This window comes from Adiantum capillus-veneris, chromosome 11 (genome assembly GCF_014529385.1).
Source record: "Adiantum capillus-veneris isolate H3 chromosome 11, ASM1452938v2, whole genome shotgun sequence".
In the NCBI taxonomy this organism is placed as follows: Eukaryota; Viridiplantae; Streptophyta; class Polypodiopsida; order Polypodiales; family Pteridaceae; genus Adiantum; species Adiantum capillus-veneris.
In genome coordinates this window covers 148,226,053-148,249,606 of record NC_140941.1, presented here as the reverse complement: position 1 = coordinate 148,249,606, position 23,554 = coordinate 148,226,053, and the positions used below count along the sequence as shown (strand labels likewise).

Genomic DNA, 23,554 nt, shown 5'->3' with positions numbered 1-23,554 from the left:
CTGGCGACATGTCAATTATAAATAATCTAATAACTCACTTATAAGAGGTGCTTCACATGCAGGTAAATACCTAGGTTGGGATAGTAATGCTAGCCTATGAGAACACTCCCTAGTACCTACACCTGGCAGACACTGGTTACGCTCATGTGCAATTAGAGGGTATGCAACCAATCTAAGTGCCTGGACATGCACATCCTACGTATAGGCTCTAAAGGGTGCCAAAACACTTCCTAGGCTGTCCTAAACCCTAGAAGTAGGAGTTAACGGGTCCAGTACGCTCTTTAGGTGACTAGTTACAGTTTTCAGGCTTGTCAGAGGAGCTTCAAGGCATTCAGCTAGAGGGCATGAGAGTGGTGCAGAGCATGTGTCAGGACATCTTAGAGGTAGTACCAGCTGAGTGGCTCACACCTCTTGCGTCAGCAGCGCCCAGATGGATGGGAGCCTTCTCATGACTGGAGGTTCTCATCTCAGTTCGGGCTTGCTCAGAGACTTACCCTCCCTGTTCTTCAAGCTACAGGGTGAGGGACGTTTACACAGAGTTGCAGTAGAGGCTCCACCGGTGGCAAGGTGCCGTTTTCAGAGGATCCGAGTGGTGGGCATCTGTGGGAGGACTTGTGTCATAGATCCCGACCCAGCAACTCTTGAGACTGGCCACTGGAGACTAGGTTTGGGAGAGCTTTGTAGTGGCACGAGTACAATGGGATCTTGGAGAGTGGCTTTGGAGGGACCCTTTCTCCCTCAACAGACCATCCAGGTGTCCCTTTCTTTCAGTACATTGTTCGACTAGGACGTCACATACTGGCAGCGGAGAGAGAGGCTCGTCCTGCTGCAGCACCTCATTGGCAGGAGGAGAGTCTCACAGCTGAGTGCTTGGCAGCTTTTTGGGAGAGGTTGTGGGACTCCAGACAGTCGAGGTGAGTCACTTTGTTCGAGTGGCTGGTTGCCAACTGAGCTACAGCAGTTGGGAGTTGGCTTGCACATTGTGGTCTCTCGGCCGCATGTGTAGCTTGTGACCATCTTGTGGAGAGTCAGCGGCACTGTCTTTGGGACTGTCCTTTGGCACAGCACGTGTGGCTTCGTGTTCTTCGACTGATGCCAGGTCTTTCCACAGCTCGGCAGTACACATGGGGAGCAGTTGCTTGGTCTTCTCTCACGGGCCGGACACTTCAATTTGAGCTATCCTCCACCAGTAGAATGATAGTTATGCAGGGGGGTCGACCTACACTCCAGCCAGCTACAGAGCTTACTCCACAGGAGGGGTGCAGTGAGAGAGAGGGGTGTTGGGAGCTCATCAACGGCCTGACACTCTGGTTCATCTGGCGGGCCCGTTGCTTCCGCATCTTAGAGGCTCGCCCAGTACCACCAGCAGAGACTGTTCTGGATCTTTGGCTAGAGTTGATCCATACTCTCAGAGGACAGTTTGAGAGACTCTAGGGTAGCTCTGACCGCATGCGGGAGTGCAGAGAGGCTTTCCTTCAACTCCGGCATCCTGGGCCTTTCTTCACTACGGTCCAGGGTGTGCTCAGATGGCACTACCTTCCACCTGTGTGGCTCTTCCCTCCTCCCATCTCTTGATTTAGCCTCATTGTACATATGCTGTTTTTTCATTGGGAGAGTCTCCCCATCATGATTGTTATAGCCCTGTCTTGTAGAGGTGGTTGTAGCTTTGGGCAGTTCTCATTAACTAATAGAAGGATCTTTTTCTCGGGAAAAAAAAAAGTATGGAATGACTGACATCTGACCAATAGAAACGCCAAGAAAGACGAAACAGAAAGGGGACTAGAAATGCAATGTCATAGTTATGTATGTGTGAATGAGTGGGTTTTAACATGCTTAATAAATAAATTTCTACACGACAATGCCCCCCCCCCCCCCCCCCCCCCCCCCCCCCCCCCCCCCCCCCCCCCCCCCCCCCCCCCCCCCCCCCCCCCCCACCCCCCCCCCCCCCCCCCCCCCCCCCCCCCCCCCCCCCCCCCCCCCCCCCTGCCCCCCCCTGCCCATTGCCCCCCCCCCCCCCCCCCCCCCCCCCCCCCCCCACGCCCTCCTTTCCGCCCATACCTCTTGCCCCCCCCCCCCCCTGCCCCCCCCCCCGCCCCCCCCCCCCCCCCCCCCCCCCCCCCCCCCCCCCCCCCCCCCCCCCCCCCCCCCCCCCCCCCCCCCCCCCCCCCCCCCCCCCCCCCCCCCCCCCCCCCCCCCCCCCCCCCCCCCCCCCCCCCCCCTGTCCTTCTTTCCCGAAGACTCCTGCAATTGGCTCTGATAGCATTGTTTCTTTGGACAGTGTTCGGCGCGCTCGGTTGCAGAGTCTCTTCACCGTCCGCTTCTTCGCCACAGCAGTAGACACAGATGGAGGCTCCAGCTCCGCCACAGAGGGACTCGTCGGAAGCCCCTAGCCCGACCCCGCTGAGCCCACCATTCGACTTGCTCTTTCACCGACAGAGCAAGCGAGCCTAGCCGTAGAGGTAGAGCGCTTGCAGGTGACTTCTGTCATCTGCAAGGTTCTCGGCATCCGACCTAGCAGAGGAGAGTTGCGTGACCTTCTCCAGGCCCAACTTCTCGCAGAGGTGGGCAAGATCTTGGACGTAGAGATACTCGGACGAGGTTACTATCAGATCGAGTTTGAGACCTCCGAGATGGCGTCCAAGGTCATCGCCATGAGTCCATTGACCATTCGAGCAGCACGAGCCCACTTTCGACAGTGGAGACATGGTTTCGACCCTACTTCGGCTGTTCTAGTAGAGGAGGCAGACATCCCCATCTCCGTTTGCTTTCCGGGTTTGCGGAGGGAGTTCTTACCACTTTTGTCTAGGATCGGTTTGTCCAGGATCGGCTCAGCCATTGGGACTGTCCTGGAGACACCTCGCACGGCAGCCTCAGTAGCTGCCAAGCAGGCTGGCATTCCCTCAGTTCGCGTTTTGGTCAGAGACACTCACACGCTCCCGAAGGTTATTCTTCTACCTGGAGTGAGTGGGGGTTGTTTAGACAGAGTGTGGAGTATTCGGGCCTCCCAAACTAGTGCTTCATTTGTCGGCAGATGGGCCATCTAGCGAAGGCCTGTCCACGGAGGAGGCCTCGACCTACACCACAGCCTCAGCCACAACCTGCAAGGGCTGGCCAGCAGACACAGACAAAGACACACCGCATACATGCAGAGCCACCCTCTGAGCCTGGGGCTCCAACGGAGGAGGGATGGCAGCAGGTCCGTGGTCGACGACGACAGGGGCCACAGCGACAGCCTGGCACTCAGAGTGGTCCTCAGGCGCCTACTCAGCAGCAGTGGGTTTCCACGGGGAACCGGTTTGGTCCTCTTGAGCAGGATGAGGTCCCTGCTCCAACCCCCACCCCAGCTTCACCCTCGACAGCCCCTCCCCCCCCCCCCAGAGTTCCCCCCCTCTTCCTCATCCTCCCCCCGCCTCTTGCTCCAGCCGCCTCTTCCCCCCGCCCCTCTACCTCTGCCGCTCCCCCTTGTTCCTTCTCCCTCCCCTCCCGCTTCAGTTCCACAGTAGACCCAGGGGGCAGGGCCTTCTACAACTGCTAGGAGATCTCTTGGCAGCGCCTTTGCCACGAGTCGCTTGGCGAGAGAGGGACAACCTTTCTTGCAGCCCCCTCTACAGGTATAGATGTCTCCCCTTGCAGCTATCCCTCGTGGTCTGACGAGCATTGATATCCGGCATCGATGGGACTTCTTCGACTACGACTTCACTCGTTTTCTCGGCAACCCCTCAGTAGACCATGAGGCAGCCTGCTTCAGGGTCCATGTTCTGTTCCTTGCAGCTAGGGGGACAGAGACCTTGGACTGAGCAGTTGGCTTCTCCTTTCCCCTTTGCGGCAGGGACCAGACTGAGTGGACTCTCCACCCAATGTTGGGAGTCCTAGAGTTCTCTCACCACATGGGAGAACTAGGAGTTACAGACATGCTTCAGACTTTGTGGCCATTGGCCAAGTTTGCGGTGACACCTCCAGATTCAGCAGGATGTAGACACATTGTGGTTTACTTCTTTGCCGATACACAGTGCTTGCCATGCTATGTATACATTCATGAGGACTCCTGGACAGAGGAGGTTGCTTTACGTACGGCTCGCTCTGCTTGGGCTTGGGCCAGGCACTCGTTGCAATCACGCCTATCTAGAGGACGCTTGGATGCGGATTACTCCCCATCCAAGCCAGCCTCGAAGATAGCCCGTCTAGCTGCTGCGGCAACATCTGTTCTCTCTCGCTCCCCATGAGGATCATCTCATGGAACGTGCAGGGACTAGGTGGGCCCCAGTTTCAGCGTCAGCGGGGCCGACTGCGTCAAGAGCTTCAACGCTGCCTTGTGGGAGGAGAGATTGATCTCCTTATGCTTCAGGAGCACCATCTGTGTGAGAGCCGCATTAGACGTTGTGGTCAGCTCTTGCGTGGACGATATGATACTTTTTGGTCAGCTGCTTTTGGACCTGGAGGCATCCAGTGGATTACTATGCAGGTTCAAGGTTGCGTTGTGGGCTTCCTGTACATCTATGCACCCAATGTGGCGAGTGCTCGAGCAGAGTTTTGGTCACAGATAGTTGAGTCTCTGCCGTAGGCAGAACACTGGTACATAGGAGGGGACTTCAACATGTTGGAGGACCCTTCTGACAGGATTAGTGGTAGCCATGCTGCTGTGCATGGAGTTGAGCTGGCAGCTTGGGAGAGGTTTTGTATGACTCTGATGGTCTCGGATGTTTGGCAGCACTCTGGTTTTGTGAGCCCCCCAGACAGCCTTGCCTTCTCTCGTTCGAGCCGCAGAGTGGGAGGAGTGAATCTATCGCGGATAGATCGCTTCTACACTAGTGACCATTTCAGTGACTTGGGAGGGACAGTGGCCATTCTGGCAGGGACTTCCTTCTCAGACCATGCACCAGTGATCCTCACAATGGCAGACAGGCAAAGGAGTGGGAGCATGATGCTTCGTATCCCAGAGAGGGTCTTGTTGGACTCAACACTCAGAGAGTGGGTAGAGTCTCTCTCGACAGAGAGCTTGGATAGGCAGGATTGTCCTGCCGACAAAGTGGCCTCAGGCCTAGCTCAGATTAGCCGTTTCTTTCTCGAGGACTCTCTGGCTCGCCAGGGTGCAGCGAGAGAGGAGGTGCAGCGTCTCAGATGGGGCATTGCTTTGTTACAGAGGATGCAGGAGCAACATCCAGATAGTCCTTGGTTGGAGGAGCAGCTACAACAGGTTCGACGTGAGCTTGTTAGCACAGAGGAGAGGCGACATGAGCTTGCTTTCCACCGACAGGCATCTCAGTGGCCCCAGGTGGGCGACAGAGTGACTGGTGCTTTCTTTGAGGTAGTGAGACCTCGGCATTCGCATGCCAAGGTCAGTTAGTTGAGGAGGCCCGACGGGTAGTTGGTTCTGAGCCCGAGGATATGCGTGCAGTTTCTACTGACTTTTACCGTGAGTTACTGTCTGCAAAGTCCTAGTTAGAGCGTCAGGATGCATGCAGGGAGCATGTTTGGGCACAGATGCCTTGTCTTGTGACTGAGGAGATGCGTCAGAGGCTTTAGCTGCCACTTCAGCTTGAGGAGCTGCACACGGCTCTTAGGGCCCTTCCCCGTGGTAGCTGTCCAGGTGAGGATGGGCTGGGCTGACTTCGAGTTTTTTCTTGGAGTACTGAGACCTGCTTGGCCCAGATTTTTGTAGTGCTTTTCAGTACATTTTGCACACAGGAGTGATGCTTGACAGCATGAGTGAGGGCCTGATCTACCTCATTCCCAAGGAGGGTGGCTCCTTGGATGAGATTCGACAGTGGTGCCCCATCACCATCCTCAACTCAGCCTACAAAATTCTTGCCAAGGCTCTGAGTTTGAGGATTCAGCCACTTCTAGAGAGCCTTATACATGGGACTCAGACAGGTTTTGTCAAGGAGCGCAGTATCCTTGACAACATCTTTACTTTCTGGGAGGCTTCTGCCCTAGCACGGCTCCGTGGTGAGGACCTAGTGATTCTTCTTCTCGATTTTGAGAAGGCATACGACAGAGTTGACTGGGACTTTCTAGAGGGCACTTTACGCAGGATGGGCTTCTCAGATGCTTGGATCAAAGGGGTGTTGGCTTTGTACAGACACGCTCACAGTCAGGTACTTTTGACAGGAGGTAGAGGTGATCGCTTCATGCTCACACGTTCGGTCAGACAGGGCTGTCCTCTTGCCCCCTTCCTCTTTCTGTTCTATGCGCAGGCGATGAGCAGGTTTTTGGTGTCGCAGCAGGTTGGTCTACGGGGCTTAGCACTCCCTATTCGGGGAGATGAGCTACTAGACGCTGAGTTTGCCAACGACTCAGCCTTGTACTTAGATGGCCAGGAGGCCAACCTTTACAAGTGTGAGCAGGCTCTAGAGACCTTCTGTTGTGCATAGGGCGCACTGATCAACTGGAGAAAGACAGTGGCTTTCTCGGTTGGTAGTGCCTCTATGCCCGATTGGATGCCAGGAGAGGGTTTTAGGTGGATTCCCCCAGGGACTGCAGTTTGGTACTTGGGCTGTCAGGTTAGTTTGCAGATTGCTCCCCTTCTCCTGTCTATCAGGAGAAAGTTGTTACATTAGAGCTCAGCACGACTTTCTTTGGCTGGCAGAGTAGTAGTAGTGGCCAACCAGGTGTTGTTGGCAACTATGTGGTACATCACTTCTTGCTGGATCTTCTCGAGTTCTTGTATCATCCAAGTAGAGATGTTGATTAGGAACTTCCTTTGGTTAGGACGTGACACTCAGATAGCCCGAGCCAAAGTGGCTTGGCAAGTCATCACTCTTCCTTGTTCACAGGGAGGGCTTGGGATCATTGACCCAGCACAGCAGAGCAGAGCCCTTCTTGGGAAGTTCATTGTCAGAGGAATTCTTCCAGGTGAGGAGCCCTGGAAGGAGTTCTTGCTACAGCGGCTTCGTGCTAGGGTGCCTTAGGCAGGAGGCCCCAGGCAACCTTCGACCAGATGGATCTTCACAGAGATGCGCAGAGTTGGTTTGAGCAGGAGACTCGAGGACCGCTTCGCTGTGAGTTTGCTTTGATCTTGGGAGCTCTTGTGGCGAGGCCTAGAGCAGAGACAACCTACTTGCACGGAGGAGTGCCTCTTGTTCTGAACCCCATGGTTAGCACTCAGAGAAGCCACTTGGTTGGTAGTCGGCCTCATGTTTCCTGGGGTCCCATGGCAGCAGGTCCAACGCGCTCTTTAGGTGACTGGTTAGAGTTCACAAGTTTGTAAGAGGAGGTGCAGGGTTTCCAGCTACTACAGGGCATGAGAGGGGTGCAGAGCATGTGCCAGGACATCTCAGAGGCAGTTCCAACTGAGTGGCTCACGCCTCTCGAGCCAGTAGCACCCAGGTGGATGGGAGCCTTTACACGACTGGAGGTTCTCATCTAAGTCAGGGCTTGTTCAGAGACTGTTCCATCCCTTTTCTTCGAGCTTCAGGGTGGGGGACGCCTTCAACGAGTTGTAGTAGAGGCCCCACAGGTGGCAGAGTGTTGTTTTCAAAGGATCCGAGTAGTGGGCATCTGTGGGAGGACTGGTGTCATAGATCCTGACCCAGCAGCTCTTGAGACTGGACACTGGAGGCTGTGGGCTTGGGAGTGCTGTCCACTGGCACGAGTACAGTGGGATCTTGGTGAGTGGCTCTGTAGGGACCCCTTCTCTTCTGCAGACCACCCAGGTGTCCCGTTCTTTCTGTACACTGTTCGAGTGGGACGTCATATACTAGCAGCACAGAGAGAGGCCCGCCCCGCTGCAGCACCTCATTGGCAGGAGGAGGGTCTCACAGTTGAGTTCTTGGTAGCCTTCTGGGAGAGGTTGTGGGACTCTAGATACCAGCAGGTGTGGCTACGAGTTCTTCGGTTGATGCCTGCTCTCTCCACGGCTCGACAGTACACTTGGGGAGCTACGGCTTGGTCCACCCTCACGGGCCCGGCACTTCAGTTTGAGCTATCTTCCACCAGCAGGATAATAGTGATGCAGGAGGAGCGACCTACACTCCAGCCTGCTACAGAGCTTACTCCACAGGAGTGGTGCAGTGAGAGAGAGGAGTGTTGAGTGCTCATCAGTGGCCTAACACTCTGGTTCATCTGGCGGGCCCGTTGCTTTCGCATCTTTGAGGCTCGCCCTGTGCCACCAGCAGAGACTGTTCGCGATTTTTGGCTAGAGCTGATCCATACTCTCAGAGGACAGCTTGAGGGACTACAACGCAGCTCCGACCGCATGCGGGAGCGCAGAGAGGCTTTCCTTTGACTCTTGCGTCCTGGGCCTTTTTACACCATGGTCCAGGGTGTACTCCGATGGCACTACCAACCACCTATGTGGCTTTTCCCTCCCCCCATTTCTTGATTTATCCCCATTGTACATATGCTGGTTTTTTCATTGGGAGAGACTCCCATCATGGTTGTTGTAGCCCTCTCTTGAAGAGGTGGTTGTAGCCCTATGGGCAGTTTTAGTAACTAATAGAAGGATCTTTTTCTCGGGAAAAAAAAACCGAAACAAATATAAAACGAATGTCATCTGACCAATAGAAACGCCAAAAAAGACGAAACAGAAAGGGGACTAGAAATGCGATGTCATAGCTATGTATTTGTGAGTGTGTGTGTCTCAGGAGGTGTGGGAGAGAGTGACTAGATGTGTGTGGCAGCCGGATAGGTGGTTCACATCATATGCAGATAAAAAATTTCATGCTTCTTTGTATTCTCATATTTTCACTTCTAGGTTTGTGACTCCTTGTGTTGCATTATATTTTGTGCCTTGTTATGCACCTTTTCAATTAAAGGAGCTAAATACTTCTCTAAAATTGACCTTAGGTTAGGATATCATCAAGGTAGAATCAAAGTGAAGATGTTTTCAAAACGGCATAGAGGACTATATATGGTCATTTTGAGTTCTTGGTAATGCCTTTTGGCCTTACCAATGCTCCAGCTACTTTCATCAAATTAATGGATGAAGTTTTAAGACCATATCTAGGAAAATTTGTAATGGGTTTTGTGGATGATATCTTTATCTACAACAAAATTAAGTTAGAGCATTTGGAACATTTAACGAAAATTATTTACTTGCTGAGAGACTAATCTCCCTATGGTAAAGAATCTAAATGTGAATTATTCACACAAGAAGTAAAGTATCTTGGTTATCTCACATGATGGGATTTGAATGGACCCACACAAGATGAAGGCTATCCTAGAATGGCCATATCCAACGAGTTTGAAAGAGCTACAAATTGTCCTAGGAATGTCTGATTTCTATCGACGTTTATTAGAGATTATGCCAAGGTAGTAATTCCTATGACTAACCAACTTAAAGGGAATGGGAAAACCTTTGAGTGGAGGGAAGAACAAAAAAGAAGCATGCAAAAATATAAGGTAGCTGTAGCTACGGCTCTTGTTTTGTTCATTGTGGATCCCAATAAAACATTTATTATGAGACAGATGCTAGCACTCTTGCTATAGGTGTGGCTCTTTCCCAAGAGGATTGACCCGTTGCTTTTAAAAGCAAAAAGCTAAACTGCACACAATTCAACTACTCAGTCTATGAAGGGGGTTGTACGCCATTGTGCATGCTTAAAAGAAATTGAGGCACTATTTATATGGTGCCAAATCTATGATAGTGTTTGATCAAGAGAGAATTAAGTGGCTGTGTAATCAAACGAAGCTCAAAGGCCAAAAGGGTAGATGGTTAACTCCTTCAAGAGTTCGACTATGAGTTTAGGTATAGAAAAGGGAAATATATATTATCCCAACAGTCCCTCAATAGAATGCTAATGATAAATGAGTAAGAGTTTTACTCATTTCGCAATTGAATTATTTGGATCCATCGAAGGAAAATGTCAGGATGATTTTACGCATCTCAAGATATAAGAAACCATGACAGAAGGGATCCAAATGAAGAGGGTTCCAATGATATTCAAGCATCTATGGATGCTCAAGATGGATTCAAGTGGAAGAATTTTACCATAGATGATCGCTATCTACTCTACAAGGGTAGGGTATGTGTTCCAAGGGATTAAGATTTAAGGCGCCATATACTCTATCAATGTCATGATAGCCCTAGCGTGGGACACCAAGGACTTATAGTTTTATTAAAAGATAGTTTTTTTGTTAGGAAGCAGGACACCGAGATGTTGATAAGACTTGTAGTCTTATTAAAAGATAGTTTTATTGATCAAGAATACTTAAGGACGTCCCTAGGGGACTATGATATATGTGACAAATGTCAGATCAATAAAGCTGAAAGGTCAAAGATTGGAGGCTTCTCTACCCATTAGACATTCCTTATGAAAGAGTATCTCTATGGATTTATCATCTGATTACTTATAACACAAAAGGAGCACAACTTTTTTTGAGTAATCATTGATAGGATAACCAAGATGGATAGGTTTATTTCTACCACTTCAGATGTAAAGGTTCATGAATTGGCTAGATTATTGTTGAGCATCTATACCAGCTTCATGGTTTGCATGGAGACATCGTATCTGATTGGGATAGAAAATTCAATAGCCACTTCTTGAGAGCTACTTTTGTAAGACTTGAGACCAAGCTTAGCAATTCTCCAGAATAGCTGATCATCCACAAACAGATGGTTAGACTAAGAGGGTTAATCAAATCCTAGTAGATATGCTAAGAGCGTATGTAAGTAAAAAGCCAACTAATTGGAAAGAGTAGTTACATATAGCAAAGTTTGCATATAGCGGTGCCAAGGCTCTTCCATGAGATATACATATAGTCCATTCATGCTAATGTATGAATTTTAAGGAAGTGCTCTTTATACAGGAGGACTGTAAAAGGAGAAAGTTGAGGCAGCTAAAGATTTCTTGAAATCATATGCTTAAACTTGCTGAAAGCAGCATTAGGAAAGCCCAATATTGTCACAAGCACATCTAATACAATCATTACACCAGTGGGACCCTAAAAGTGTATACAAACCTTGGCAAGGCTCAAAAGGGCAAAAAAGTTAAAATTTGGTGAAATTTAAAATACGTGCATCTATTTTTTAGCACCATCATAGAGTACATTTTTGCTTGTTTGTGGCTAGGACTTGCAAATGGTATATGGAAGTTGTTGGCCAAGTTTGGAAGAATTTGGAGCAATAGGTAGTAAGAAACTAATGAAACAATGAGAGACCTTCTAGAATCTACCAACCTTGTGATAAAATCCAAACCTCAGATCCAAATCCAATGAAATTCAAGAGGAGGATCTATTTTCATTAGGACAACTCAAGGGAATGATAATAGCCTCGTCCAAGGAACTACACGTCCAAGATCTTGCCCACCTCTGCGAGAAGGCGGGCCTGGAGAAGATCACGTAGCTCTCCTCGGTTGGGTCTGGTGCCAAAGAATCTTGTAGATGACAGAGGTCACCAGCAAGCGTTCCACCTCTGCGGCTAGGCTCGCTTGCTCTGTCAATGATAGAGCAAGTCGAATGGTGGGCTCAACGGGTCGGGCGAAGGGACTTCATTGGAGTTCCTCTGTGGCGGAGCTTGAGCCTCCATCTGTGTCTGCTGCTGTGAGGAAAGGGCGGAGAAACGTCGACGAAGGGGGAAGCTCTTGCTGGACAGAGCCCGTCAAGGGAGTTGGCGAGGCCCGACAAGCAGGAGTAGTGGCTAATGGTGAAGTGCAGGCGGGCGGGGCAATGGGTAGCGTCAATGTGAAGTGCAGACGGGCAGGGCAAAGGGGCGGGTGGTGGACAGGGCAGTGGCTGGGATGGGCAGGCAGTGGGTGGGGCTGGCAAAGGGCGGTGGAATGGGCTGGGGATGGGCGGCGGGTGAGGGGGGGTTGGGGGGCAGCCGACTTTGGGCACCGGGTGCGGCAGCAGGCAGGGCAGAGCGCGCAGGGGACGGGCAGGGGGGCTGCGCGCAGGAGGGTGGGCGAAGGGGCTACAAGAGGGCAGCAGGGGGTGTGAGCAGAGATGGCGAGGGAGGGGGTGCGGGCAGCAGTAGCGAGCCTAGTCATTTCATACTTGTTTCGGTTTCAATGTTTCTTTCGAAAAACAAAAAGTTTAAACCACTCTAGCAATGTACGCAATCACTCCCCGTTTTTCAAGCCTTGCAAGCATTGCATTGTAAAAATTTATTTATTAAGCATGTTAACTTGCTTTGAATCTAGACTGCATCAAACTCTGGAAAGGCCACAACAATAAACAACTGAGGAAAGACTAATCAAGAAAGCACTCACTCATCACTTGGAAGCTTTGAACAATAGTGATGAAGTAGCTGAATACTGGAATGACTGGTAACAATAGCACCTGTGCTCTTCACTTCGTATACATCACCTTCCGTCCTCAACTTTGATTCTGTGGGTTGGTCGTTTCCATGTAAAATTTTCTTTATCACAAATTTCTCATTACTGATCAAAGTATCCAATAGCTCATCTTCAGAGATGTTATTCCTACAAAGTTTAAGCATATATACATCAATAGACAGATAAGTTCTATGTTCCAGGAAACCTGCTGTTGATTTACAAACCTATCCTTAAGAATGACATAATGAGAAGACCGAACACGAGCTCGTCCTCGTGATTGGATGAAACTTCGAAGAGTTTTTGGCATATCAAACTGAACAATCAAGCAGCAATCCTGAATGTCAAGACCTTCTTCTGCCACATTTGTTGCTACAAGCAAGTCCACCTACAATTCCACACTAGTTTGTCACTAACTCCCTTTGATAGCCATGATTATGTTCAAGGAGACAACCACTCAAAGCAGAGAACAAAGCGTTACCAACCCAGACCGGAAGTCGCTCAGTGTCTTTGATGTACGATTTCGGGAGGAACCACCCACTTTTAAATGCTGGCCAACAATATGTTCACACCGCAATGGTTTGAGAACTTCGGAAAGAAAATAAGCCACTGCTTTTGCAGCCACTACTCTTTCGACGAAGACTATACACTTCCCTTGAGAATGCCTGCATAAAATCCCACGATTCGCTGCTCAAAAAGATAAAATGTAGCAAGCCAGACTAATGAGCTAGTACACATTGCATTGATGAAAAAATTACTATTTTGTCCTACAGCTACGCTCACACAACTTTTTTCTGCAAGAAAAATATCTTTCATTAATAAACACCTTAACAGAAACTACCCCAATAAACACAGTCGAATCTTATCCTTTTAAACTAATCTCTTTTGGTTAAAACTCTCCAAACTTTCCTTCAATTGTTGATTTGCAAAAAGTAGCTAAGTTATGACCTTGCATCCATATCAAACTAAACTCTGTTATACTCTACAGCTAGTCCCTTTTCTTTGCAAGAAAAATATCATCAATAAACAACTTGATGGCAAATAACTAAACAACCCTACACAACTCTCATCCTTTTAAACTAAAAGAAGCAAAGTTATCTCTAAGATTTTCCTGCATGCAGAAAAAGATGGGGCATTTCAAACTAAGGCATACGACAGAATATCGTGGGGGCGCAAGTATACCATTGCACTCAAACAGTCAACCAGTGACCGATCGCAACATCATTCTTCACACACCGATTGCCCACAGCCCTCACTTAACCAGTCAATCAGTTACAAATCGAAACATCATTCTGCACAAACCAATTGTGCACTTCTATAGCTGACAGCAAGTTGAACATAAGCAGTAAATTCTATACAAGTATTGTAATCCCTTGTTTCAAACCTCATCTCAACCATTCACAAACAGCTAAAAGCCGTACTCCTGCCTGTCACATGGGATTCAAATAAACCGATGCCTAGAACATCTTCGCAACTTCACAGACTTCAGAGCTGCTCAGGCAAGTTTAATGAAGCACCACATAAACTGCAGCCGCGTACAGCTAGCCACAACATCCTCACCACATAAACTGCAGCCTGGGATACAGCTATAATTATCTTCCACCAACAAGAAAGCGTTCCTCAAAGGAGATTTCTTAAGGGTTCACAACCCATCACCAAAGAATCCGTATGCAAAGCAAGACAAAACATCAGTCAGGAAATCAGGCCCCAGCAATCCATGTTCTACTTGTTTTTCACTTTCTTCCAATTAGCAGCCTCATGTTTTAGATAGAGACATCTGAGAAATCTCAAAGTAATAACCACTTTATATGACACGACAATAAAGCATAGCCCACACCATCACACTCCAAGTAGAGCAAATAGCTAGACTGTGAGTGCATAGGTGGGAAAACAAGATCTATAGGACGTCAACCATTGCTTTGCATGAAACTTGACGTTGTATTCCTCAGAGTGAGGCATTGCATGCACATCTGCGTCAATACTGCATTGGCTTGCACGGACATTATTAAATCTATCCCATTAGGAGGCCTTACTATCCTGATCCCCATTTCAAAAATAGAACTTGAAAGCGCTTCACGCTGTCGACAGCCGTATTTTTTAAAATTTTGTCCCGTTGTGTATTGAGTGTCAGATATTGAAATTCAGACAGATATCCCGGCACATTGGCTCATTATGAAGAGAGAGAAATGAAATGAAATGAAATGTTATATTAACGTCTTCGAAAGGCCAAAATGACCTATGAGACCAAAAAGTTACAATTGGTGAATCTGGTACCATGTCTGAGTAAAGAAAAAGTACAAAGAACTAAGACTAAAAACACTAAAACACTAAGGAAATGAATCTGAAGCTGATCCGGAGTTGAAACAATTTAGAGGGAAGAGGGGGGGGGGTTCAAATGAAATCTCTCATCGCTCGCTGTCGAATCTCATCAACATCCTCCATGGTCAGTACGCTGGTAAGGCCCCTTGCATGTCGAGCTAGAGTGATCTGGATCTTCTACTGCAGCCTTCGTCGATGGTGGGAGACTCCTCAAGGTCATGGGCGTCTGGATCTGCCTAGCAATGGCTCGATCAACCAACGTACCTCTAGTGCGGGTGGGCTCTGAGATCTGCTGTGATGACTGCTCCTCTGGCTCTCCCCTGGCTGGTGGAAAGAGCTCTGTGATCTGTCTTTGAGACTGTCTCTCCCCTTATGTCCTCAGCAAGCTCTCCCTAAGTCTGCGCGGCTCTAGTAGGAACAATCCGAGACATCTCTGATCCTCGTATCTCATGACTCTAGAAAATGGTCCGAAACCCTATCTGAACAAACAGTGGAAGCGGCCTCGTATCTCATAGTACGCCAGGCAATGACGTGTGTAGTGCAGCTCTGTCTCTAGCTCTAAGCGACATAGGTGACATATCCTGGCCCCTGCTGGTACCCCTCAAAATCGGCGAGTCTCCATCTGGAGCTGATGTGAGGATGTGCGTATCTGCCCAATAGCGCATCGTATCCCATGAGATAAGTGCGAATCCATTTATGCAGGCCTAATCACAAAACCGTCCTCCGTGAGTTGGAAAAGATGCTCTCTGTAAAAGGCCATCTTCGTGCCCAACTTCTATGTCGGCTGTATCCATGTGCTCCTGGTATCTAGCTGTATCATATCCTGGAGTATGAGTCTGGTGATCTCTGTCCGTGTGAGAGAAGGAGGGGGCATCCAGGGAGTATTGAAACAGAGTCAATCTATCCATGCTGAAACCATGCTGTCATCTGTCCATACCAACATGCTGTATCGCCTTGTAGCGCTAGTTGTCAAGATGACTCCAGGGCAAGCCGAGCATATCTATCTCTGGGGAGGTCCCATAAACTGTGTATAAGGATACTGATCTAGTCGATGCCTCAACCACGAGGGGGGGGGGGGGGTAGCTCGGCTCGGATAATCTCATGCGGCACTGAGGCCTTAGCCCAAATCATCCGAGCGATCATAGAGACCAAAGGCCTCCCCATATATCTCCATCCATCTGTGCTACCAAATCTCCCATGATGGTCTACTGAGGGTCCCCATACCTCAACTCCGTAGAGCATAGCTGAAGTCACTAGAGTGTCAAAAGGCCAGAGCTTTGTTCGCGGATCCTGAAATTGAACCTGCGAGCACATCCTCTCCAGTAAACTGTCTATAAAGGATACTGATCTAGTCGATGCCTCAACCACGGGGGGGGGGGGGGGGGGGGGGGGGGGCCTAGCTCGGCTCGGATAATCTCATGCGGCACTGAGGCCTTAGCCCAAATCATCCGAGCGATCATAGAGACCAAAGGCCTCTCCATATATCTCCATCCATCTGTGCTACCAGATCTCCCATGATGGTCTACTGAGGGTCCCCATACCTCAACTCCGTAGAGCATAGCTGAAGTCACTAGAGTGTCAAAAGGCCAGAGCTTTGTTCGCAGATCCTGAAACTGAACCTGCGAACACATCCTCTCCAGTCCTCCCAAGGCTGCATAGGCTCTCTCGTCAGTCTAGTCTTTGATGTTTTCCTCGGTGAGAACACCGGTCCACTAAAAACTACCCCAAGATAGGTATATGCATCTGTGTACTCCACAGTCTCGTGGCCATACGTAAATGTGGGTGCTGACCTCCTGACCCACTGTGATGTGGTGTTGAACACCATAACCTTGGTTTTCCCAAGGTTGACAGACAATCCACTCTCACAAACAAATGTGTGCAAAGCATCAAAATGACATTGCATCCCCTCTGGAGAGTTAGAAATCAACACAATATCATCAACATATAATAACAACGGAATCCATGTCCCTGCTAGTTGGGCCCCTCTATCTCCCTAACGCTCTACATAGTCTGTAAACTCATCCACATACATCCCAAAAAGAGTTGGAGATAGGGGGCATCCCTGCTTCACTCCAATAGTGGAGTGGACCATGTCAGACTTTCCCTCAGTAATGCGTACCCGCCCCATCACTGTCCTGTATAAAGCCAAAATATCCCATATCAGCTCTATAGGCACACCCATGTCCTGTAGTCTGCGTATAAGTCTGGCTCTCAGCATTGTGTCAAAAGCTTTGCGGAAATCCACAAAGCTACAATAGATCCTTTTGCCATGGTGTCTACCCTCCTCAATAATAGCTATGAGTGTCAGAATCTGGTCAAGAGCGGAGAAACCTCTCCTGAATCCTCCCTGCCTTGGTGCTCGTATGCCCTCTCGCTCTCCCTATCTACTCAGCTCCTGCTCAAGAACAGATGCATTCAGCCTAGCCAATGTGCGACCAACCATGATGGTGCGATAATTCCCGGGAATCATGGGATCTCTTGACTTGAAAATAGGCACAATCGTAGACATACTCCAAGTCTCAAGAAATCCTTCACACATGGCTCGATTAAACATCATAGCAAGAAGCTCTGCAAGCATATCTCTGGCATGGATGAAGTGCTCTGCTACTAGACCATCATGATCATGTGCTCTCCCTGTCAATGGCTTTCCTTAGCCTCTCGGCAGTAAAGAAAGTACATGTCTCAGGCCATGTCTCTAGTGGGTCCAACAAAGGTGGTTGCCCTGATGCTGTGTAGAGAGACGTGGCATATTCTCCCCATGTCTCTGTGGAGGTGACGGCTAGTGGTGGTGAATGCTTATGGAATAGCCTCCATGCTTCGCCTGAGTCTTGACTCATAAATAGATGATACAGATCCCGCTCTAGCTGAGATAGATAAGCCCTTTTCTTTCGTCGCACTAGGCGGCGGAGATAATAGGTGACTGTCTATGTGCGATAATACCCATGAGCACTTCCCTCTGTAATTTGATCCTCGTCTCTCTACACTCATCATACCAACTGTTTAGGGGCATGCTCCCAGATCGTCTCCATGTAGGCTGGCTATGGGGGTATGCCTCTGATGCAGCATCATGGAGCGTCTCTGTCAATATCTGAGTAAGTTTATCTAGTGGCCGTCCCAACTCCCGAGTGCATAGCTGCCTGTATATCTCATCCATATACACAGAATCAGTCTCCCTCACGAAGGTATACCGAGTGTGTGTGGGGACCTCTCCTAATGGAGCTGTGCTAAATTGAAACGTAAGCGTGAAGGACAAGATAGCATGATCAACTGCTACTCCAACTGGCCTAGTGCCCACCATGAAATCCTGAAAGAATGGAATGAGGCCTGGCTGGGCCATAACATAATCCACTGTACTAGTTTTTACTTTTTACTTTTTTGGGCTAGAGCCGGTAAGCCAGCAAGGAGCTGCCTTTGCTTCGCGTGCGCGCAAACGAGTCAAAGACAAATTACCTTGCGGACTTACCGACAAAGGGAAAAGCGCTTCCATGCCGTATCGTGGAAAGCATGTAAAACCTCCAGCTATACACTGTACTAGCACCATGTCGATGTGGAAAGCATGTAAAACCTCCAGCTATAGAAAATTTTTGTAGGCCATTCAAAATGGCCAATCTATGTGCAGTTCCCATATCTATCAAGTATCTGCCATACTCTGTGTACTTCTCATCCTGTGATAGTCTGGATAGGCTTATCTCTGTAATGTCCATCTCTCTAAGCATCTCCTCAGAAGTGTCATAAAATACTGTATAGTGATGGGCAGTCCTAGCATTGAAGTCCCCTAGTATGATAATGTCACCATCCTTGGAAAACTCCCATATGTCATTATCCAAAATAGCAAACGGGGATTGTCCTCTAGGTGATGCATATACTAACGTATTAGGAGGAAAGTAACAAATAGCAATGTAGAGGCATCTGCCTGTCTCTGCCCTTAGCCTCACCCACATGTACCTCGCCTGCTCATCCCTATGCGCTATATATATCAATGACTGCAACTCCTCCCTGAACAAAACTGCCACTCCCCCTGAGCCCCGTCCTCGATGCTCCGATCTGGTCTTCTATTTGCAAGTTGTCTCCCATCTATATCCGCTCACCTGTGGCATGGATTGCCCAGGGGCTTGATGTGTCTCAGAATTGAAAATGATGTCTCGCCCAATGAAACTATTCTCAAAGGCACCTTCATCAAAACTGACCCATTACAATTCCAGGCTACCATATGTAGTGTGGTCCCATAGGTCTCACACCGTCATGCGGAGCGTTGCTCCAATATCACCACCCTTCCATCCCGGTAAAAAGCAATCTTCCCTTTTTCCCTTGCCACTCCAATTTCCGGCATTACCTCTTGCATATGAGCAATCTGCGAGAGGGTGAGGTTATCTCCAAGAAAGATGCCTGTCTTCTTTAGAATCAGTCTCTTCTTCAAGAAGGCCTTCTTCGCTTCCATGGAGGGGAAACGGAGCATGAGTTCCCTTTCCTTCGAGGTTTCCCCCTTGCTCCCACTTTTCTTATTGCCTACTGTCCAAGCCCTCGTATGTGTCTACTCATTAACCCCCACCAGAGTCATGAGTTCTTTCACCTCTTCATCCACATTATCTTGGTCTCTGAGGCCACATATCCTTATGTGTAAGGCACACACACGTCTCCTTTGCTCCTCTTCTAGTGTCAGGTTAATGATGGTTGGTGTGGGGGTTATTTCCTTGCCCTTTCCTTTCTGGACAATCTCGATCCATTTATCGATGTCTTCTGCTTTTTGTTGGGTCTTTGTGATGACATCTACCCACGAGGTCGTCATTCCTTTTTGTTGCTCCTCACCTGCTTTGATGGCCCGCACTTGTTCTTTAATCATGTTAAGCTCTTCAACTACTAAGGGTTGAAGCTCTCCCTCTTTGAGAACACTTTGCGATCGCACCTCTGCAAGCTCTTTCTTGAGTAGTGCGATTTCTTCATTTTGGGCCTTCACATGATCCTCAAGTATATGTATCGTGCTTTTCTGTGCGGACACGCGCTCGCCGAGTGCCTTTATAGTACCTAGGAGGTGAGAGAGAGAGAGAGAGAGAGAGAGAGAGAGAGAGAGAGAGAGAGAGATGAAATGAAATGAAATGTAATATTAACGTATTCAAAAAGGCCAAAATGACACATGAGACCAAAAGGTTACAAGGTTACATGTGGTGAATCTAATACCAGGTCTGGGTACAAAAAGTACAAAGAACTAAAAAGAAAATAGTGGGTAGGGGTGGGGTGAAAGCTGATACAAAGGGAAGACAAAGGGTGAGCTGATACAATGGAGCTCTCTGACAATCGAGGCATCATATACATATACATTAGTATCCGGGACGGCTCCTATGTTGTGCCAGTATGGTATGGATCCTCTGTCGCAGTCTGCGTTGATATCGAGAGGACCCTCTCATCCGTGGGCGACGAGACCACCCCAATTCTATCACCCAATCAAGCAATATACCTCTGGTGTTGTTATGCTGTGGAGACTGCTTGAACTCCTCTGTCTGTGACTGAAAGAAAACTGTGTTCGCCCCTCTGGAGCGCGTACATGCCCCACTACTGACTGCCATGATCTCCCAAATTAGCTTTGTGGGTACTTCCATCTCTTGTAGTCTGCGCATCAATCTCAAAGCTACAATAGATCTGTCTCCCATGTGATCTACCCTCCTCAATAATGGCTCTGAAAGTCAAAATGTGGTCAACAAGAGTAGAAAAATCTCTCCTGAACCCTACATGTCGGGCTGCACGTATACCCTCCCTCTCTGCCCATCTACTCAGCTACTACTCAAGAATGGATGCGTACAACTACCATAGTGCGATAATTCCCAAGCTCCATAGGGTCCCCTGACTTCAAGATAGGTACAATAATAGATAAACTCCAAGTATCAGGCAGGCCCTCCAACATGGCACAATTGAACATCACTGCTAGATCCCCACATGTATAAAATGCTCAGCCACTAAGCCATCATGATCATATGCTCTCCAAGTCCTCATCCTATCAATGGCCTTCTTCACCATCTCAGTGACCATTTAAAAGTAGAAAAGTACGTGATGAAAACAATAAGCTTCATCTTTTGTTCTATCTTAGAAGTTTCATTATATACATCGAAATTAAAATGATCACTCTAAACAAGAAATATTTTTCTGAATTACTATGTAGGCTTGAGTGAGCACCAACAAGCACATCAAGAGCACTGCAAGTTGAGCAACATTCACAACTTTGCGCTAACTTTCAATTCATTTGCCCTTATGAATTCTCAATCTCCACAAATCCTTAGTCTTCCATGGATACACTATTCATTTCATTGGTGGTGTGAGCACGTGTGTGGGCATGGCTCGGGGAGCTCGATAAGAGGCGGCAATCCAGGAACACTGTACAAAGATGATGCATACTGGCCCCAGGCCTCTATAAAGGTAATGGCAGGATGGGGGGAGTGCTCATGAAAAGTCGCCATGCCTCACCCGAGTCCTCACTCAAGAATAGCTGATATAGATCCTGCTCTAGTTGAGCCAAAAAAGCCCTCTTCTTCCGCCGCACTAGGAGTCGGAAGGCAATCCGTGCCGGAGGAAGTGATGTCCCCCAAAAGCACCTCCCAATGAAGTTTGTCTCTCATCTTGCGACACTACTCATCATACCAGCTGTTTTGGTATGCTCCCAGAACGTCGTCTCTGCTCAGGCTGGGTGTGTGGGTATGCCTCTGCTGCTGCATCATGCAATGTCCCCCCCGCCATGCACAGACCAGTGTCAGCCATTTGAGGAGACTTGATAGGTCGGATGCTTCAGAGCTAGAGGATATGCGGTCAATTGCTACCGACTTTTATCATGACCTGCTGTCAGTAGAGCCTCAGTTAGAGCGTCACGATGCATGCAGAGAGCAAGTTTGCGCACAGATGCCTTGTCTTGTGACTCAGGAGATGCACCAGAGACTTGAGCTGCCTCTACAGCTCCATGAGACCCTCAAAGCACTTTCCCGAGGTAGTTTTCCAGGTGAGGATGGTTTGACTCCCAGTTTTTTCTAGGAGTACTGGGACTTGCTTGGCTCATATCTTTGCAGCGCATTTCAGGACACCTTGCACACAGGAGAGATGCCTGACAGCATGAGCAGGGCTTGATCTAGGCTCCTTGGACGAGATTCGACAATGGCGACCCATCACCATCCTCAACTCAGCCTACACAATTCTAACCAAGCCTCCGAGCTTGAGGATTCAGCCACTTCTCGAGAGTATTATACATGGGACCCAGACAGGTGTTGTCACGGAGCGCAGTATCCTTAACAACATCTTCACTTTTTGGGAGGCGTCTGCCCTCGCGCGCCCCTGAGGTGAGGATCTGGCTTACGACAAAGTTGACTGGGACTTCTTGGAGGGCACTCTACGCAAGTTGAGTTTCTCAGACGCTTGGATCAGAGGTGTGTCAGCTCTCTACAAGCGTGCACACAGTCAGGTGCTTTTGGCAGGAGGTAGAGGGGACCGGTTCATGCTCACACGCTCGGTCAGATAGGGTTGCCCTCTAGCCCGCTTCCTCTTTCTGTTCTATGCTGGAGCAAATTCTTGGTTTCACAGCAGGTTGGTCTACGTGGCTTAGCGCTCCCAATTTGGGGCGATGAGCTTCTGGATGCTGAGTTTGCCGACGACTCAGTTGTGTACTTGGAGGGCCAGGAGGCCAACCTGCACAGGTGTGAGCAGGCTCTAGAGATGTTTTGCTATGCATCAGGCGCACTGATCGACTGGAGGAAGACAGTGGCTTTCTGGGTTGGCAATGCTCCTACGCCTGATTGGTCGCCAAGTGAGGGCTTTAGATGGATTCCCCCAGGGACTGCAGTTTGGTACTTGGGTTGTCAGGTTGGTCGGGACTTGTCTCCTGAGCAGCACACTGCTCCCCTCATCCTGTCCATTAGGAGGAAGTTGCTGCCTTGGAGCTCGGCACGGCCCTCTTTAGCAGGCAGAGTTATAGTGGCCAGCCAGGTGTTGTTGGCCACTATGTGGTACATCACGTCTTGTTGGATCTTCTCGAGCTCCTGCATCAGCCAGCTTGAGAGGTTGATCAGGAACATTCTTTGGTCAGGGCGCGACACTTAGTTTGCCCGGGCCAAGGTAACCTGAAATGTCATCACCTTGCCATGTTCTCAGGGAGGTCTGGGGATCATTGACCTAGCACAGTAGAGCAGGAGGTTAGAGGACCATTTTCTTCGAGCCTGCTTAGATCCTAGAAGCAATTGAGAAGTGGCCTAGAGCAACATCAGCCCACTTGCACAAAGGAGCGCTTGAGACAGCCCCTTGTTTGGAACCCCATGGTCAGCACGCAGAGAGGCCACCTGGTTGGCTATAGGCCTCATGTTTCTTGGGGTGCCATGGCAGAGGGTCCTACCCTCACTCTTGGTGACTGGCTACAGTTCTACCCAAGGAGACTCAGAGCGTCCAACTACGAGGTATGCTAGGGGTGCAGAGGATGTGCCAGGACATTACAGAGGCTATACCAGCAGAGTGGCTCACCTCTCTAGAGTCAGCAGCTTCGAATGGATGGTGGCCTTCCCGCGACTGGAGGTCCTCATCGCAGTTTGGACCTGCTCGGAGTCCGTACCACACTTGTTCTTTGAGGTTCAGGGACAAGGATGCCTTCACAGAGTCCTTTCAGAGGCTCCACAGGTTGGAGAGTGCTGCTTTCAGAGGATACGATTTTTGGACATCAAGGGGAGGACATGTGTCTTAGATCCTGACCCTACAGATCTTGAGACATGCCACTGGCGGATTTGGGCTTGGCAGAGTCGTTCTCTCGCACGAGTGCAGTGGGACCCTGGAGAGTGGTTTTGAAGAGACCCTTTCTCTTCAGTTGAGCGCTCAGGGACCTCATTCTTTCAGTACACAGTTCGACTGGGGTGCCACATAGTGGCAGCATGAAGGGAGGCTCGTCATGCTGCTGCTGCAGCACTTCATTGGCAGGAGGAGGGTTTCACAGCTGAGTTCTTGTCAGGCTTTTGGGAGCAACTATGGGACTCCAGACAGCCGAGGAGAGCCACTTTGTTCCAGTGACTTGC

At 49.3% G+C, this 23,554-nt stretch overlaps 1 protein-coding gene across 9 annotated transcripts in view; it reads right to left on the bottom strand.

Moving 5' to 3' along the window:
- LOC147448193 (endoribonuclease Dicer homolog 4-like) overlaps positions 1–23,554 on the bottom strand; it is a 191,411-nt gene that overhangs the window by 74,200 nt on the left and 93,657 nt on the right. For 7 of the 9 annotated variants that reach the window (XM_086524071.1, XM_086524064.1, XM_086524066.1 and 4 more), the window contains 3 exons: positions 12,691–12,874; positions 12,437–12,597; positions 12,147–12,359 (listed from right to left, as the gene is read on the bottom strand). In XM_086524071.1, coding sequence (XP_086380197.1) covers positions 12,147–12,359; positions 12,437–12,597; positions 12,691–12,874 — 558 coding nt within the window. The remainder of the gene's footprint in view (positions 1–12,146; positions 12,360–12,436; positions 12,598–12,690; positions 12,875–23,554) is intronic. The other 2 variants (XM_086524069.1, XM_086524072.1) reach the window with 1 other exon arrangement.